Source organism: Arachis hypogaea, chromosome 15 (assembly GCF_003086295.3).
Source record: "Arachis hypogaea cultivar Tifrunner chromosome 15, arahy.Tifrunner.gnm2.J5K5, whole genome shotgun sequence".
Classification (NCBI taxonomy): Eukaryota; Viridiplantae; Streptophyta; class Magnoliopsida; order Fabales; family Fabaceae; genus Arachis; species Arachis hypogaea.
The window spans coordinates 74311335-74330719 of record NC_092050.1 but is presented as its reverse complement, the minus strand read 5'-3'; the positions used below and the strand labels follow the sequence as shown (position 1 = coordinate 74330719).

At 32.5% G+C, this 19385-nt stretch overlaps 1 protein-coding gene and 1 long non-coding RNA gene across 3 annotated transcripts; both read right to left on the bottom strand.

Annotated features, from left to right (window-relative positions):
• Positions 1-5224: 5224 nt before the first annotated feature.
• LOC114925298 (uncharacterized) lies at positions 5225-9436 on the bottom strand. 2 transcript variants are annotated; one of them, XR_003814050.2, is made up of 6 exons: positions 8922-9436; positions 8267-8425; positions 7126-7284; positions 6129-6200; positions 5691-5816; positions 5225-5613 (listed from the first exon to the last, which is right to left on the bottom strand). XR_003814050.2 is itself a non-coding variant. In XM_072218399.1 (5 exons), the coding sequence occupies exons 2-4, from the start codon at positions 8420-8422 to the stop codon at positions 6165-6167; spliced, it is 351 nt and encodes a 116-aa protein (XP_072074500.1). In that variant the 5' UTR covers positions 8423-8425; positions 8922-9436; the 3' UTR covers positions 5225-5816; positions 6129-6164. The 2 variants fall into 2 exon arrangements, 1 of the variants encoding a protein (XP_072074500.1); XM_072218399.1 differs by having other exon boundaries at positions 5225-5816.
• A 6359-nt stretch (positions 9437-15795) lies between these two features.
• LOC140179513 (uncharacterized) lies at positions 15796-17777 on the bottom strand. The gene is made up of 3 exons (XR_011872998.1): positions 17473-17777; positions 16208-16261; positions 15796-16104 (listed from the first exon to the last, which is right to left on the bottom strand). It is a non-coding gene; the product is annotated as an uncharacterized lncRNA (long non-coding RNA).
• Between the last annotated feature and the right edge of the window lie 1608 nt (positions 17778-19385).

Here is a 19385-nt window from a genome sequence, read left to right as displayed (position 1 = left end):
ATATATGTTAATGATGATGATTCGACTGAATTGATTCTTGATCTTGGGGCTAGAGTTTAACTTTGTTAAAGTATGGTAATGATGGTTTAATGCTTTGAGTCTTTGAAAATAACTAAGGTGGATGTTGGGGGGTTAGGTTTCTTAAAATGCAGAAAATATATAAAATTATGCAGAAAATTATGCAGGAAATCCAACAACTTTACGGATTTACTGTTCTCACCATATAAGTCCAATTGAAGTGAAACTAAATTTATATGAAATTTTTGTAAACTTATTTTGATACATAAAATTTCAAAATTTTTAGAGTTATGGATTTGAAGATATGAATTTTTGAAATCTAAAATTCCATGCAGTCAAAACTGGACCACATTTCTTAAACCATAAAATCTCCATATGCATAAGTTCCAATTCTAAACGAATTTTAAGTTGCAACTAATTATAAATGAAAGTTTAGTATGTCTAGTATATTTATTCCAAATTTCAAGATGATCTAAATTTTAAAGAGTGAATTATACAACTGGAAAGGAGTTGTATTTACTAGTTTGCTTATCCAAAATATTACATAAACCTGATAACTAAACCCCGATACTTTATCTAACAAGTTGATTTAAGGTCTAGTTTGAATAAACAGTTTAATTAAGTTCCTTTTAAAAAAATAGCTTAAACAATAAATGTCTATATTAAAAGTAGTTTATAAATAAGTTATTTTATATTTGGACTTTTAGTTCTAAAAGTACTTATTTTAAAAGAAATCTAATAAAAAAAATTTTATTATAAGAGAAGTTATTTTTTTTAACTTCTTTATAAGCTCCTAAATAACTTCTTAGAAAGCTGCAATTTGGTTTTAAAAATTGCACTAGACATTAATACTACTACTTTTCATAAACTAAAAGCTCAAAAAAATTACTTTTGAAACTTTCCAAACAAAGCTTTAGTAGTCATAAAAGCCTTTTTCAAAGTTAGGCACCTTTTTTAAAAACTTATTTAATATATCGAGTGTGTTTTAAGTAAATGGTAAATCAAGAAAAGAAAAATAAGATGCTGGTACATAAAAAAAATCAAACGAGTATTCTCCATCCACAATTTGAGCATTTAGGAAAAATTTAAAAATGCATGATGCAATGAGATTCAAAATAAAATTTAAATAAAAAAGTAAACATCAGCACGTTGCACTTATTATAGTGAGGATTTCTAAGTAGGAAACAAGACATGATATGAAATCTAAACGCATTCATATAAGGTTAACAAAAGGTGCATGCTCAAAATATGGAATACTTAGTGTGTCATCATGAAAGAGCTCTAGTTAGTATATATAAACTTACGTACAGGCATCCTTAAAGAGAATATATTCTTTGTCCAATCACACACGAGCTTCCTAATTAGACCATAGGGTAAGTATATACAATGAAAGTAAAAGCTTAATTCTGTAAATCGTATCACCGATAAGATTGACCATCACAGAGGGACGCATCGTACTAACTATAGTCCATCAATGGACGCACTTTCTCCACTTACCAGCAAGCAAAAAGTCTCCAAAGCGATGAAAGTTGAATCCTCTAGGTGATTAGAATGCCATTTGATGTCATCTAAAACACGTGTGAACATTATGATAAGATCCATCTATGAAAGTTTAGAGGTAGTAGAACAAATAGAGAAATGGTAGGGGTGAGACAGTCTCAGCAGGGGAAAAAGGTTGAATGCAAGAGCACACGTCCAGGTATGTCTTAATTTATTTTATTATTGAATATCATACACATTAATTACCAAGATCTTTTATTTTGTGGAAGTTAACATACTTGCTTTTAACTGAATCCTAATAAACTATATTACTACCCGCGGTTTACTTTTACCTAATTATCGCTTCACTCTCACAGTCATAAATCCATCAAACAACATGAATAATCGATCCTAAATTCAGCAAAACATCTCAGCAATGACATTCACAAATAGCAATCATCATATGTAAGATTCATGGGATAAGTTTACATTGTCATCATGGATCGATCCCGAAATATCATAATCTTGTTTCAAGGAACTAGAGCAAAGCTCCATCGTCCAATATCAGAAGTCATCGGACACCAGAGACTAGCATCAGATCTCATTAGTCTGCTCTCAAGTTGGCACTACATTGAAAAACCTATCATGCAGTCACATTGCCTTATAGCTTAATCAACACGATTTCTTATTTCACAAGCGAAAGCAGTGCAAAACACTTTCGTTTGAATTTTTCCACAACCATAATCAAACATCCACAACGCCAACACATAGCATCTTTTTCCAATATTTCCAAGAAAATAATCTTTTTTATTTTTCTTTTAGAAAAACAATAAGTCTTGTATCTTTGGAAGCGTGTTCTAACAATATACCCGGGTTGATTGAGGGTACATTACTTAGCCTATAGTACAATTCACTAATAAATCATATCAATCTCTTATTTATATATTTTGCTATTTAAGACACCCTTAAAGATTAAACAACTTTGTGAAAAATATTCTCACTATCATCAACTAAACTTGTAAGCTACTGACTGGACTAATGCCTCGTGGTATTAAAAAAAGATACTTTCGGGTACCTGAAATCATGAACTTAACCAAGGATTGGACATCATTAGAACTTTATTTTATTTGATCAATTAAATATGAGTTAGACTGCCTATCAAGATGGTTTCACAATTCGTAAATTAAGGTGCCACTCTTAGAACTAGTTGGTAATAAATTCTGCATATCAGCAAGATGGTCCAACAATAAGGCCCTTTTTCCTAAATATCGTCATATTTTACATAAAGCCTCTTATACCTTGATTTTTGGTGGAGGCATACTAGACACATCAAATTTTAGAATAGTTTTGATTTTGCCTCTATTGGATTTTATACAAATTTCCAAAGTGCCTTCCTTATACTAACTCAGCTAGCAAGGTTCAACAGTAGTCTCAAGTTACAAATTTCACATAAAATCCATTTTAATCCATTAACTCTCAAAATTAGTATGTGTTGAATTGGAATTGGAATTGATTTTAATATTAAGATATGATGTCATTTTTATTGGGTTAAAAGTCTAAATTTGTGCTAATAGATTTGTGAGTATAGCAGGCCCAAAACCAAATAAATGGATAGCAAGCTTTAGCCCATATTGCTTATACCAAGCTTCGACTCATGTAATGGTTAACAATATATCAATTTCATGAAGTTAAGAGAAAGGGTTCAGCAAATCATAGTTGACCAAAGAAGAAAAAGTAAATGGGACAGTTGGCAACATTAAAAAAAGAAATGAGAGACAACAAGGATACAAGGACTGATAAGGATCAAACTGTAGAAGATCACTATCTGAGTTTGGAAGAGTAAAACAAAAATGCGGTGCATTAGACAGTAGTTGTAATGACGCAAAATAGAAAAGAAATGCATGCTAGGGAAGACAACAGCTCCAAGAACAGCAGAGGATCAAAATTCAGAGGTTGGTAAGGCAAAAACAACATGCAAAAATAGTAGAGGTAGTGGAGTAGCTCCAAAGACAACAGAGGTAGTGGAGTAAAATAAAAAAGCATTGTATGCCAAAAAAGATAGCTACAACAGGCAAAATCAACAAACAAATTGAAGAGGTAGTGATGAAATTTGAAGAACAAGCTTCGTACTATAAAGCTGAACTCTCAACAACATTTGAAAACAAGAAAAATAGAGTGACACTAGAGCATCATCTCATACACTTGAGCTGAAATATTTTCTTTCCACTTTGTGCTTCATTTGAAATTTCAGTGTTATGGCTATCTAATGTTTATCTTTCTGTAATTAAAAAAAAGGCATATCATGGTGAGTTGAAAAAATAAAAAAGCTATGAGAGAAAAGAGGAGAAAGAGATACATTGAAAAAAAAAACCAAAGAAAGTTTTTGTGTATTTGGTTTTTGTTGAATTAGGATTAGTTCTCCTTTGCCAAGTTGGAATAGCACTTAGTAGTTGTTGAACCAATTGGGTTCTCCTTTGCTAAGTTGAGACAGCACTTGGTGGTTGTTAGGCTTGGGTAAAAGCTTAGTGGTTGATACTAGATGAATTAGGTTATGATTCATTGGTATTGGTGTATGTAATCAGTTTGATTATAGTGAAAATTTTACCATAGTTGTTATGGAGATTGAATGTGGGTTTTATTGCACAAGGAAACTAGGATACAAGCTTGCCTGATTCTTTTCTTTCATACTCTGTTCTGTTATGGTTTTAGAGATAAAACGAAAAAAATTCTCCAACATAATCAGCTTCTGCAAAAACAAAGTAAAAAACTTGATTCAACCCCCTTCTAGCACTACCATCAATATGGATCAACTAGGATGATTTAAGCTTCATTCTCAATTTGTTTCATACTGATATTAATCCTAAGGAGAGAGTTATGCATCTTAGTAGTTTATCCTATGTTAGCAAAGTTTTATTTTCAAAATCAAGTAACATATACCATCTTTCAAGTTACATAATCCAACCCCTAGGATTATGACCAATCTAAAATTTGGATTAGACATAATTGTTAATTCAATAATTACAAAATAAATATACTCAAGAGCATGGTAAATTGAGTATTGATAACAAATTAAAGACAATGTGCTTCTATTTTCTGTGGGCTTATAGGTAAACTTCAAATGCTAAAAAGCGTGCCGATAGCTTTTCATCACGCTTGTTGAGTTATCGGTATGCTTTTGAAAGATGGTATATGTTACTTGATTTTGAAAATAACATATAAAAGCCACGCTTTTGTGGATCTATCGGCACACTTTCTTTTTCGCCACGCTTATATCTCTTGCCACGCTTAAAAGTGTGGCCATAGGTGTTAACCTGTAACTACGCTTTAAAAGCGTGCCAAAAAGTGGACATATCGCCACGCTTTTAAAGCATGCCCATTAGTTTGGCTTTGGCTACCCTTCAAAAACGTGCCGATAAGTGAAGATATGGCTACGCTTTTGAAGCGTGCCGATAGGAAAAGTTATTATTACGTTTAATAAGCGTGCCAATAGGGATTTTTTCGGTTATTGTCACATTTTTTAAGCGTGGTCGTTGACTCAACTATACAATATGACCACCCTTTTTAAGCGTGGCTATAAGTTTATTCAATAACCTATTATTTTTTTCTAATTTTCCTAATAAAACCTTGCAAAATTCATATATAATTTTAAATCATAGTGTATGTGTGCCTTTATATTTGTATTGTTATTATTGAGACAAATATAAAATAAGAAAGAAGAAATTGCATATACCAATAGGAAGAGAATAATTTTTGATGCACACCAATATGCTATAGACATTATTCCACAAATAAGTTCAGTTCCTTGATCCAATGTGACCTTTCTAATACACTATTTTCTTGAATAAGCAGACAAGCAGTGGCCTATTATGCATATAACCCCAAGACTGAATTTATCTAATCCTATATACTTCAACCCATCAATTTAACATTCCAAATGCATTTTGTGATCCATTTTGTGAGCTAATCCTATATTCCTTTGAGCATCTTCTAGGGGCAAAGAAGCTGTTGTCATAGCCAAGAGCGGCTACCACTCTTGGTTCATTGAATGTTATCCAGTTCTTCACTCTGTCCCAAATGTCTTAGAAACAGAATTCTGCATAGTCTGCAAATTCATTCCTGTGCCAAATTTTATGCATTCGTAAGTAACAAGTACCATCAAAATTGTTGCTTAAGAAAAAAAGGGTGGTACTTACACTACTTGACAGTTCAATAATCCATTGTATCTCAATACACTACTTGGCGGTTCAATAATCCATTTTATCTCAACCTAAGATCTTGTGGACGGTCATAGTGGTAGAGATTTGCATAAGGAGTAATGCCTACTCAGCAAAAAAAATAAAATAAAAAATATTATGTCTCAAGAACTAGCACTCTTCTGCAAGATTAAAAAAATAAAAAGAAAAAGAAAACAGAAACAATTAAAGTGCAACCAGTAAACTTTACTCTTCATCAAAGAAATAAATCATTTAATGCAAAGAAATAGATAGGAAGCACAGATAAGAAATGTAGAAATAAGAAAATGCAAAACAAAATTAATATACACTTAGGCCATCTCTTCTAATATGCAATTGATTCATTTAAAAAATTGAACCAAAAGAAAGGTAACAAATGGATCAAAGAAATTAAAATACCCATGTAGTTGACGTTGTGCTTGAGATACCAACATTTCATTTTTGAAATATACGAAAGAACAATTCCTCAACCTGAATTATACAAAATAATTATGATTAACATTCATGAACAAAAATAAATTGGAACAAATATTTTAAAAATCGGCTAGTGATTTAGTACACTTCAAAAAAACAGCAAGCAGTAACCAATTTAGAAAAATCATATAAAATCCATCTTTGGTTGGATTCTCCTAAATTTTGGTGTGGTTGAACTAGACTTACCCATATTTCCTCCAGTTCAAGTCCCATAGCATTTTCATTTCTCTAGAAAAAGTTATGCCTCTCGAAATATGATTTTGTTTTAAGAAAAGGGAGCTGTCACAGCAGTGAACAGCCCTGCTTCCAGAAGGCACAACTTCTCTACAAAACTCGAATTGTCCTAAAATTTAGACATAAAATACTAGACATCCTAATATTTCACCTCTCTTTTGTTTCACCTCCAAAGAGTTTCAGAGTATTGAGATATGTAGTTTTGAAGTTGCTGTTCCAGAATTCAGACAGCATTCTTTCTGCAGAAAATGACCATTTTCTAAAAATCATATCTCCCAAACCACACATCAGAAAATTCTAAAATTTTAGGAGAACAATCTAGGCATCTCAAGGTTTCACAGAAAAATAATTTTACTCATTTTAAGTGGCTAGATTGCTCCAAGTTTTGTTCACAAAGTGCTACTCGAAACTGCATAATTCTGCAACACTGCAACATGTAACCTTGGGTTTTGAGAGGTCAAAAATTAATTCCTAGCTTTTCACTCACTCTAACCTTGCATTCTAACTTTATTTTACCTATTGTGACTTGTTAGAAATATTAAATCAGCCCCATGTGCTCAATAAGATCATCAACCAGCTCAAGGTTTTCAAAACTGAAATAACTTGTACTATATATATATATACACACACAATGGATCCTCATTCATTTTTCAGCAAATAAAATTTCAGCAATCAATTTAATTCTCACCAAGTAAGGAGGATCTGCCACTACTATTTTGAAGGAATACTTCAACTCCAGTGGCAACTCCTCAGGGTGATTGTAGTCATAAAATGTGTAATCACATCCGTACTGCTCAAAACGTTTGTCATACTCAAAAAGTTTTGCAGGAACATTAGGATCCATGTTCTGAAGATTCAAGAAAGAAAATTTTTTTAAATATCTGACAAAGCAAAATCAAGAACTCAGAAATGGCATCAAACAAATTAAAACAACTCAACAAACCACATCAACATATATTTTATCATTATTAAAAAAAATCGGCTACTGATTTAGTACACTTCAGAAAAATAGCAAGCAATAACCAATTTAGAAAAATCATATAAAATCCATCTTTGGTTGGATTCTCCTAAATTTTGGTGTGGTTGAACTAGACTTAGCCATCTTTCACCCAGTTCAAGTCCCATAGTACTTTCACTTCTCTAGAAAAAGTTATGCCTCTCGAAATATGATTTTATTTTAAGAAAAGGGAGCTGTCACAGCAGTGAACAGCCCTGCTTCCAGAAGGCACAACTTTCTCTACAAAACTCGAATTGTCCTAAAATTTGGACATAAAATACTAGACATCCTAATGTTTCACCTTTCTTTAGTTTCACCTCCAAAGAGTTTCAGAGTATTGAGATATGTGGTTTTGAAGTTGCTGTTCCAAAATTCAGATAACATTCTTTCTGCAGAAAATGACCATTTTCTAAAAATCATATCTCCCAAACCACACATAAAAAAATTCTAAAATTTTAGGAGAACAATCTAGACATCTCAAGGTTTCATAGAAAAATAATTTTACTCATTAAGTTGCTAGATTGCTCCCAATTTTGTTCACAAAGTGCTACTCGAAACTGCATAATTCTGCAACACTGCAACATGTAACCTTGGGTTTTGAGAGGTCAAAAATTGATGCCTAGCTTTTCACTCACTCTAACCTTACATTCTAACTTTATTTTACCTATTGTGACTTGTTAGAAAGATTAAATCAGCCCCATGTGCTCAATAAGATCATCAACCAGCTTAAGGTTTTCAAAACTGAAATAACTTGTACTATATATATATATATACAATGGATCCTCATTTATTTTTCAGCAAATAAAATTTCAGAAATCAATTTATCTCTCACCAAATAAGGAGGATCTGCCATTACTATGTTGAAGGAATGCTTCAACTCCAGTGGCAACTCCTCAGGGTGATTGTAGTCATAAAATGTGTAATCACATCCGTACTGCTCAAAACATTTGTCATACTCAAAAAGTTGTGCAGGAACATTAGGATCCATGTTCTGAAGATTCAAGAAAGGAAAATTTTTCAAATATCTAACAAAGCAAAATCAAGAACTCAGAAATGGCATCAAACAAATTAAAATAACTCAACAAATCACATCAACATACATTTTATCATTATTACAACTGAGGCATTGCTCATTGATTTCTTCACTCAAAAGGGGTTTAAAGTTGTAACTATCATCTTCAATTCTTCACCAAGAGAATCAATCCTCTACACTACACTTACACTAATATTAATATTGAAGATAAAACAATGCAAAACTTGAAGCTTAACACATCGCATATTTCCAAACTATTTCCCAATGAAAGTGACTAATAATAATAAACATCTATATTCACCGAAAGTATTAACCATTTGATTAAAAACATTAGCTTTGCACTTTTATCACAAATCAGTAACATTTGAACCCAAATGAACATTGAGAAAAAAATTAACTGAAATTCCAAAATTCAAAATAAAAAAAAAGGAAAACAAGAGGAATAATGAATTACCTTGTGATAAGCATAGAGGGTAGGGCAAGCGATGCAGGCAACGGGAGAAATGACGCTGCCATTGCAGAGCTTAAGGACCTCTTCAGCTACGATCTTCGCGGTCTCCGCGCTGTACCAGAAATGACTCAACCTCCAATCCTCCGAAACTAGAGAAACCTTGGAAGATGCAACGACGGAGGCGGAGAGACTAAGAACGATGAAGCATCACGACGCTGATAACGGCGAAGAGATTAAGAACGATGGAGAACGACATTGCTGAGAAGAATGAGAATGTTGAGATCGACGGCGTGGAGAATGACGACACTGAGAGACGCGGCTGCTGGACGACATGGAGCTTCGACGAAAATGGCGGTTTCTAGACGGCGCGGAAGAGGAGTAGAGGACTATGAATTTGTGACTGAGAGTGGGAAAGGGGAGGAGCGTGGCGGTGAGAGGGGCGGAGCGTGGCGGACGGCGGTGACAGAAGAGGTGGGAGAGAAACTGAAATTTGGGTTTCAGAATTTGAAATAGAGGGAGTAACGACAGAGGTTATGGAATTAGGGTTTCTGGACATATATATATATATATATATATATATATATATATATATATAATAAGGTAGGAAAACGGTACGCTTTTAAAAGGTGACGAAAACAGACAAAAAGTCACGCTTCAAAAGCGTGCCAATTGACCTCTATCAGCACGCTTTTGTAGGGTGCCAAATAAATACAGGATATGGGCACGCTTTAAAAAGGTGACCATTGGAAAACAAACTAGCCACGCTTTTCAAGCGTGCCGGTTTTCCTCTATGATGACGCTTTTTAAGCGTGGCAAAAAAAGCGTGGCCAAATCTCATATCAGTGGCCACCCTCTTGAAAGCATGCCGATTTCTCTCTATGGCCACGCTTTTTAAGCGCGACGAAAAAAAGCGTGGCCAAATCACAAATCAGTGGCCACCTTCGAAAAAGCGTGGCCATTGACCACTTTTGGCCATACTTTAAAAGCGTGGCAAGAAAAAAGTGTACCGACAAACCTTTTTTCTTGTAGTGAGTGTTTAACCACATACTTAATATTTTCCATACAAGTATACAACTGTACAAAAGCTTAAATGCGAGTGGTTTCGTATTAGAAATTTTTCAAGGACTTGAACAAGTTTTCAATCACTTATAAGAAGCCAATTTTCCATGCCACTTTAGAAATATAAATAGCAAGAAATGTGAAGAGTTTAAGGGTTAAAAAGATGTGCAAATAGGATATATTTTAGTTCAATATAACTTCTTCACCTACGTCCAGTCCTCCCCACCAAGGTGCGAAGATTTTAGATATATCACCAAGCTTATAGGACACTAGATAAACCACTATAAGTTATAACACTTATCGAACACCTCGCGATATATGATTACCACTTCTATTAAGCTACTCTACTTAAAGACCCTTTCTCTAAGAACTCGAAGCAATACCAACTCCAAATATTTGTTTTCTTGAGTGCTTAATGTACTCATGGTATCCTTATCGATTATAGTGTATAACAAGTCTCACTGCATAAAAATCTATTTTTTCCTGCCGTAAAATGATAAAAATGGTTTTCATTGAATCTTCATTAAAACTATATATCTATCAAAATCACTCATCAAACTAGATGTTAAATCATATAATATATGTCATGTATTTATTTTTTAATCAATAATGCTAGGGAACCAAGAGGGTACCAGCCAAAAACCAGACAAATGTCTTTGGGTGAATTCAAAATCTCTACGTGGATGGTACTTATGCTAGGTATTAGGATGTTTCTTTTCTTTGTAAATTGGATAGTTCTAAATCTATTTTCTGATTTATCATGTTTTAGGCATTTAGAGAGGGAAGGAGGGTGAAGAAACGGAAGCTAATTGAATCAGTTTCCGTGATTCATGTTGCAATGATACTGAACGTATCTCTTCCTAATTTGAATGTGGTGAAACATTTAATAACCAATATTTTAAATCATAAATAAATAAAACTAATTACTATATTTATAATTAATTAAGTTGTTCCATTCTTGACTGATTTAGAGTTGGTTCATATACTTTTCCTTTTTTAATTTACCATATAATCAATGAATAGTTTAGATTAAATTCATGTAAAAGATATAAATTTGTTACTTTTCAAAAAATTAGTTATAACAACAATTATAAGTACATGTTGTCATTTATCAAAACACATAGGCATGCATATCATGCAAGACAGTACACGCATTCAACTAGAATAGAATTACTAACAATAATAGACATACAATGTTTTCATTTTCAATTTTCTACAACTAATTATCCATTCATGATTGGGAATTATGCACATGAAAAGTTACTGGTTTGAACATGAAAATCAATTTTTTATTGTAGAAAATGTCAAATTTCAAAATTTCAGATCTCGCAAACTACAACTCCAACAATTCTAAAATTTTATAAAAATAAACTAGAACAACAAAAATTTTATTTAAAATTGATCCCATGCCAAAATGAGTTTTGAGGTGAGATCAAAAACTCAGAAAAGTTGCTAGTTTTCAACAGAGTTTGTTGTACAATCAGTTGTGTGTAAAATAAGAACCGCACATCCCAAAATTCATTTTAATCACTTCCAAAAGATCAAATCTAGTTTATTAATCATAATTAATCAATCAAAAGTTTATCCAACTTTTAACTTACCAAAATTGGCCAAATTGTACATTTTAGCCATTTTACGGATTCTAATATGAGGAATTGCTTTTCACGCAAGCGTAACAGCAAACACTCAGTTGAGTATCGATTTATCTCTTTCAAAACCCTGTAATACATTCATAAGGGTTTCCTAATAATTTAGGAGAGGTTAATTGATCATCTATCTCAATTTGATCCTCCTAGTTCCTAATTTCTAAATTCTAGAGACATGTTCATCAAACCAAAGTTACAAGTTATACGACCAAACACAATAACCTCACTTCACTTATATTATATGTCAGCCACAAACAAAATCTCAATCATATAAAATAGTCATATATGATAATTTCAAGTTTCTAACATATTTTTCAAGTCCCTAGCATTCATCTAATCACAAATTCACAAGTTATCCTACCTAATTGGAGTAGTTAACCTAGTCACAACCTTATTAGCTTCAAGCTTCTTCTCTTTATATGAGCTTCTTTCCCTCTTTCTTTCTTGGTTTGGTTAAGCCCAATGAGTTGTTGCTATTGCTACTGCTGCTATTGTCGATGCTGCTCTCCTCCTTCCTTGTTGGTGACTGATCAAACTGAAGAAGATATAAAAGGGTAAAGCTTGTTGATCTATCCCTCTATGGCTTAAGCTTTTCTCTCTATGGATTCAATGAGTTGGGTGGAAGAAAAGTATTAAGAGGAAGGAAAAAATATTTTTCGTGGACAAGAGAAGAGAGAATGATTTTCTTGGTAGCAATGATTTATGTTAAGCAGTGAGGTAAATAGATTTGTTTGCGAAGTATGGTGTTTTGCCAGCACGACTTATTTTGTCGGGTTTGCTATTGTTCGAGAATTCGAATTTAGTTGACTAGAGTTTTAAACTAAAACACTTATTTTCTAATCTTTATAAATGAGCCCCTAAATATTATATAGGAAAATGTTAGGGGGACAATGACTTTGTTGAACAATATGAACAACGGGCCCTAAAAACTAGCCTAATTAACTTACTAACACAGTTTACCTTATACACTCCCTTCCCAAAATTCTAATTTTAATCCCCCCCTCCCCCTTTTTGACCAGCCGGTAAAAACTTTTCCCCTTCCCCTCAATTCAAACTCCATTCAGGAACTAGTACCCTTCCCATACCCCATTTGAAACGGCATTGAGAAACTCGGATCAACCCATATCCGGTGCTTCTTCTCTTCTCCTTTCTGTCGTCCATTCTGCCTATCACCGAACAGACCATCCCTATGGAGGCCTCCATTGTGAAGAAGAGTAGCAGCAGGCGAATCCCCGAGTCGGCGTGGTGTGGAAGTCGGCCATCCGCCACCACGTTGTTTGTTAACGACCATCTCCGGAGGTTGAAATCACTGCATGTTCGCGCCACTTGGAGTCTTCCTCGGGCAACACCAAAGCAACCGTGGGGTGTGTTTGCATGCCGCTATTGAAGGTCAGTTCCCGATAGTCGTTCCTTCATGTTATGGGTTGCATAGATGTTTACCGTAATTTTCATGTTATGGGTTGCATAGAAGCGTTTTGCTGCTTGTGGGACTTGGTGGGCCTGTTTGAGTTTTTCAAGTGTTTGTTAAGATAAGGAAACTGGAAAAAATACTGACCCGTGCATGTTGCTCAGGACCCTATTCTTCGTGACTTGTTTTTTAATGGTTGACTGTATTTGGGTTTGTTTTGCCTCCGAGTATTAGTTAGTCAACAATTGGTGTGAAGCACGTGCTTAAAATTTTTTGCTTTATGAGTTGTTTAGTCAATCTAAGTCAGATGGTTATTTCTATACATAAATGGATGGTTATTTTTTTTGGCACAGCTGTTTGAAATTTGGTTTAGGATGTAAACATTTTTTCCTCCGAATACCTAATCTAAAAGGGTGGCACGTTTGAATAACTATTCAATTGTCTGATTATGTATGTTTGATTTTGAAGAGATAGGTTTGAATTGGTATCCTGTTTGGAATAAATTTACATTTTTCTAGTTTTAGCTGAAAGTATATTTTACTTTTTCCTCATATGTCTACTTGTATTTGATGCATTTGATTGGATGGGATCTAAATGAAAGTAGTTTTGGCATTGAGTTTGACCATGTGAAGACTCTATTTACATCTTAATCAGGATATTTGACTACCATCGCAATCAATATTTCGGAATATTTTAAATATACCAGCTTTAGACTTTAAAAACAATGACTAAGTCGATATAAATAGTGCGTTGCCTTAAATTTGCAAGTTAATTGGTCATTTTGATTTAATTAATACTTGGGCCGCAAAAAATTATACTAAATGAATGTTTAAAGTTGGGCATTGTGACATGATATAAAGCATTTAGGAAGCAATTTCTATTGATACTAATATCTAGAGCCTATAAAGCTGATTATATTATGAATAGTAATATCATATGGTTCATGGATGCTTGGATTAAAGCAAAATTTTTAAAATAATTCATAGTTATATAGAATATGAATAGTCCTTCTGACACAGCAGATCGAAATAAATAGTGCGTTGCCTTGACTTTGCAAGTTAATTGGTCTTTTTGATTTTATTAATACTTAGAGCGAAAAAAATTATACTAGATGAATGTTTAAAGTTTAGACTTATGACATGATATAAAGCATTTAGGAAGCAATTTCTATTGTTACTAATATCTGGAGTCAATCAAGTTGATTATATTATGACTTGTGTTGGTGACGTTCGTAATCAGGAGTTCAATTTTGATTGCTACGCTTCCAAGGACTTTGTTTTACTTGATTTTTTGTTATCTCCCTGTGTACTCATATTGCGCACGACTGTGGGTGTTCTGAGGTTAATTTTCATATTTTTTTGTGAAATTACAGCAAAGATAGTAATATCATATGGTTCATGGATGCTTGGATTAAAGCGAACGGTATGAAATTTGATGGAGTTTGGGCTTCATATCTTAGAATTCTTTTCTTTATATGTTTCTGGTTCATGTGATTGACTTTTAATTTCTATGAATTACTGATGTTTAATTTTGTAAGAAACGATGGATGCAAAAAAGAGATGGCTTTTAGTGGTGGCTTAACTATATATGAGTTAAATTGGTTGTAAATACTATAGTTGCATAATGTTTGATGTCAACATATTTATGACTTTATTATTTTCGATCATGGATGTTGTAAATACTCTTGTTAAAATTTTAAGAATAATATATAATTATATAGAAATAATATTTTTTATGCGTGTGAAATTTTCTTTTCTAAATAATGCGAGCGGACTATTGATGAACCTGTGAGGAAGAACCGGAATTAGAGAAAGTAATAGATGTACCTAGAGCCCGTTTGAGAAGTAGCAAAAGCTATTTTTTTTTTACTTTTAAATTATGAAAAGTCACAATAAAAAAAACTAAAAAACAGCAACAAAATATACATTGACACACATTTCATATTCATTTTTTATTTTTACCTACCATATCATGCACAATAAAACAACAAGTACTAACTATACAATAATTTCTTTTGCATTGCCATCAAGATTATTATGAATTAGAATTTTAATATCCATTCTCTTGTGTAAAAAAATTGTATTTTTTCAATTATTTATCCAAACACTACAACTTTAAAATAAGTACTTTTATAACTAAAAATCAACACAAAATAACTTATTTATAAGTTGCTATTAATAAAAGTTCTTCTACTTTAAGCTCTTTTTTCAAAAGAGCTTATTTAAGTTGTTAACCCAAATTAGACCTTAGTCTTAAGACCACAAATACAGTTTTCACATTGTTTACGTATTTTCGTGGTAGAATTTTGTTACAACAGAAATGACAAATTTCCATAGTGAATAACATTTTTAGTTCTCTAACTACTTTGATTCTATTTCAAGATATTAGCGAAGCATAAAAGTTATTAGTTAAGAATAACCATCTAGTACCAACAAAAATAACCATCCGCTATCATATGGAATCGAACATCCAGCCTCTACTATTTGTTACTATTTACACACTACACCAAGACTCTTCTAAATAACCATTTGGGTGACAATAGAGATAATTCGAACATCCAACCTTTATTACTTGTAACTGATCACATACTCTACACCAAGACTATTACGAATAACCATCCGCTATCCTATTGAATTGAACATCCATATTAAAATACTTGCAACTGATCACACACACTACACTCAGATTATTCGAAATAACCATCTGGATAACAAAAGAAATAACCATTTGCTTTCCTATTAAATCGAACATCCAGTTTATAATACTTTTAACGAATCACACACACTACACCCAAACTATTCAAAATAACCATCTGGGTAACAATAGAAATAAACATCCGCTATCCTATTAAATAGAATATCCAGTTTAAAATAATTGTAACTAATTATACACACCACACCAAGGCTATTACAAAATAACTATTTGGGTACCAAATAACCATCCGCTACGCTATTGAATCGAAACCGACTTTCTTTGCATATGTTGCATAAAAATCCTAAGCCAGCTTCAAATGCTCAAACCGCATTCCAACTCTTGGTATTTCGTCTTCGACAAGGCAACTATGATCCGGTAACTGCGAATCAATTCAAAACATACATCATTCGATGAACATGAGGATTAATGGTCGATTCAAATATGCAGTTCACGAAAAAACAGCAATATACTAGAGACCAAACCTCATCAACAAGATCCGTGTCATCACTTCCAATAATGTCCATACATTCTATGACCTAAAATCAAACATACACAAACTAATTAGATACCGTACTATTAAACGAGTTTCAACTAAAAAGATTTTATTAATACTTTTTCTCAAAAATATCATTAAAAATTTATTACTATACATAACTTACAAGAAATAATAACAATGAAAAGTGTACTCATAAAAAATCTCACCTAATTAGTTAGGCTTATATTAAGTATTTGAATAGAGCATGCATGGATATGCTACATCTGAATCACACCTACACAATCTAAAACCAAGTTCATTTCTATGCTTTGAAAAGTCAAAAGCTCATTATTTCTTCTTGGATGTGAATGATACATTCCCATTCTCCATTTTCGTTTCTTTAATTCTTTCCTTGTCAATCTTCTCTTATTTCTTCTTCTCCTTATTTGTTTATTAATTAATTTATTTTTCTTATAGTAGTAATCAGTGTTGTATGTATTATGGATTTGCTAATTGGAATTTTGGGACCTTTGAGTACTATATTGTATCTTATACACAATTGTACATATATTTTCTAGCAATATTATATAGCGTAAAAAAATAAAAAAGAATGCAAAAACAAAAAAAAACACATTTAGTGAGCATCCAAAATGAACAACATCTCCACTTAGAGCATATATTTCCATCTGTAAAGTGAGTTGTGACCAAATTTGTTTGTGCATGCATGGCATGGATGCATAAGGATGAGAATTTAAAATAATCTAATGGCAACCATGTGGAATGTTTAAAACATAGTTGAATTGGTAGTTTCATTCAATTCACTTAACTAAACATGATATGCATTTCTTAAATTACACTAATCAAATAACTAAATTTTAAATTTTAAACCAATTTGGTGTTTAAACAAAACTAATAATCAAGTGCCATGTCAAAACTCAATCTAAACATCATTAAAAATAGCATAACATTACACAATTTTGAATTATAATGCCTAAAGATAACAAAATTTAAGACAAATGCTGGCCAAACATAAGAATTAAACAAAAAGTTTCACTCAGGCATTTCATCGAGCATATGGTGTGCACAATATGTAAACAGGGATTTTAAACTCAATTTAAGCAGCAATCAATCCAGAAAAATCAGCCATCAAACATTTTAAAATCCAAAAAGTATCAATCCATTAATCTAAGCCTAATCTAAACACTAAAAGCAGAATTAAAAATTAGTTAAAATAAATAAACGAAATAACACGAGTAGGAGAAAGTATGGAACCTGTGTTAGTAAAAGGGGAAGAATGGAAAGAGAGGGGTAGCAGAGGCGGTGTTGCAGCGGCACAGAGCTCAGCCGCTGCTAGGTTGCACTGGGATTTCTCGCGCGGGGTTGGACTTTGCACAGAGACCAGGGGTAACGTACAGGGGATTGAGGAGAAATGGAGAAAGAGGGAAGAAAAAGAGAAGAGAGGGAAGAGAGAGGGGTAGGCGACGGTGGTCGCCGGTAGTGATGACGGTGGTGTCGGACGTTGGCATATGGGGGCAGCGTGGGTTGTAGGTGGTTTGGAAAGTGAGCCTTCTTTGTTGGGAAGAACCACCGTAAGAGAGAGGAGATATGGTATGAGAATATGAAACGTGTTACAGTTCCCTATTTCAAAAATATGATATTTTAAATTTTGAAAAATAGTTATTATTATAATTAAATTAATTACATCATTAATTAAATTTATGAGTAATTTACATTTATAATTCCATTGTTCATATTGTTCATTAGAATTATTATTCACCTATACTTTTTCTATTATAATTCACAAGGCACACACGTAATTTATAAAATTTAAAATTTCACATTTAATTCCCTAAATGAGGGAACTACAATTTTTACAAAGCTCAGGAGTCAAGATATAATTATTTCTGCACTAGTCATAATGTTCAAAATTTTTTAACAATTATATTTTACCCCTTCTATGTTAATTATCGTTTCTAAATAAATTAAAATAGTTAAATATTAATTTTCAAGAGACGAAATTCTAGAATTTATCTAAAATCAGTCCTCCTAATGGTCCTTTGGGTTTGTGATCACAACCATCCTCTCATATACAATTTAGGACTTTTCTAGGTTATTACGGTTTTAGAATATTTCTTTTTTTAATTAGAAATGGTTCTTAATATCATGACCAAACTTATAGGATAAACAACAAAAAGGTTTTGTTTTTAGCTTTAATGATAGGTAGACAAAAAAAAAAAAAACAGACAGAATTTGTCTTATTTAGTATTAATTAATTATCACAATAATTAATGAATATTAAATAAGATAAGTTATGATTATTTTTGACTAATTTTCTTTAGTTACCAAACATTTCTGTTTCCTCAGTTATTATCTCAATATATCCCAAGCTGGTTTTCAAAAAAATATTTTTTTTGACCATCAAACATTATTTTTAAATTCTTAGTACCATTAGTCATCTTTTGTAAATGATTTAAAAAGCTTATTAGTATAAAATCTCCTTATCACCAATCCAATTTTTCTTAGGAAGATTTTTCTAGAAAAATCCAATATGAGTACGTGTAACATTCCAACTTTTTAGTATATCATGCTGCAATCATTACTGTACTAGTCTCCAAGAGTTAAGTGCTACGGTGAACGATCACAAGGTCGAGAAAGAGTACCATGGTGCATACAAGGTGGATAAGAAGAAAGATTTATAATATATGAGTAATGGATACAATATTAGTTCATTAACTTTCATATCATACATTTAGTGCCGCAAAGAATTAAAATATGAAGAAGCCCCTAGACTAGAACTTGAGTTAGCTATGCGGTAGGATCTTGTCCCTCAAACGGTCAAATCAAATGCTAACCAAGACGGTAGAAATGGCTTGAGTTGTAACATCCTAATTATCAAAATGTCAGATTTTTAACTGTGTCACTCTGATAGTTCAGGTATTACGACGATTCTTAAAATTATTTACTACTAAAATATGAGCTTGTTAAAACTTAAACCGAATAACCGCTCAAAAGACTTTTTAATAATAACATACATCCATACTTATTATCATGGAAAAACTAATCCTTACAAAAGATACATATATATACATACATAATATTAACTTTACAAGTATTACATCATCAAATTCCTATCTCTCTTATAAAAACTCGTAAAAATAAAGGCAAAGGAAAAGGTAACTAATACA

What these genes read in the sequence shown, in the direction of transcription:
- LOC114925298 (XM_072218399.1), bottom strand. Translation starts at nt 8,422, where the DNA reads ATGGATCCTAATGTTCCTGCACAACTTTTTGAGTATGACAAATGTTTT. An exon ending in TGGCAGATCCTCCTTATTTG is followed by an intron (nt 7,285 to 8,266) that starts GTGAGAGATAAA and finishes TTGAATCTTCAG; the next exon opens with AACATGGATCCTAATGTTCC. An exon ending in TGGCAGATCCTCCTTACTTG is followed by an intron (nt 6,201 to 7,125) that starts GTGAGAATTAAA and finishes TGTATAATTCAG; the next exon opens with GTTGAGGAATTGTTCTTTCG.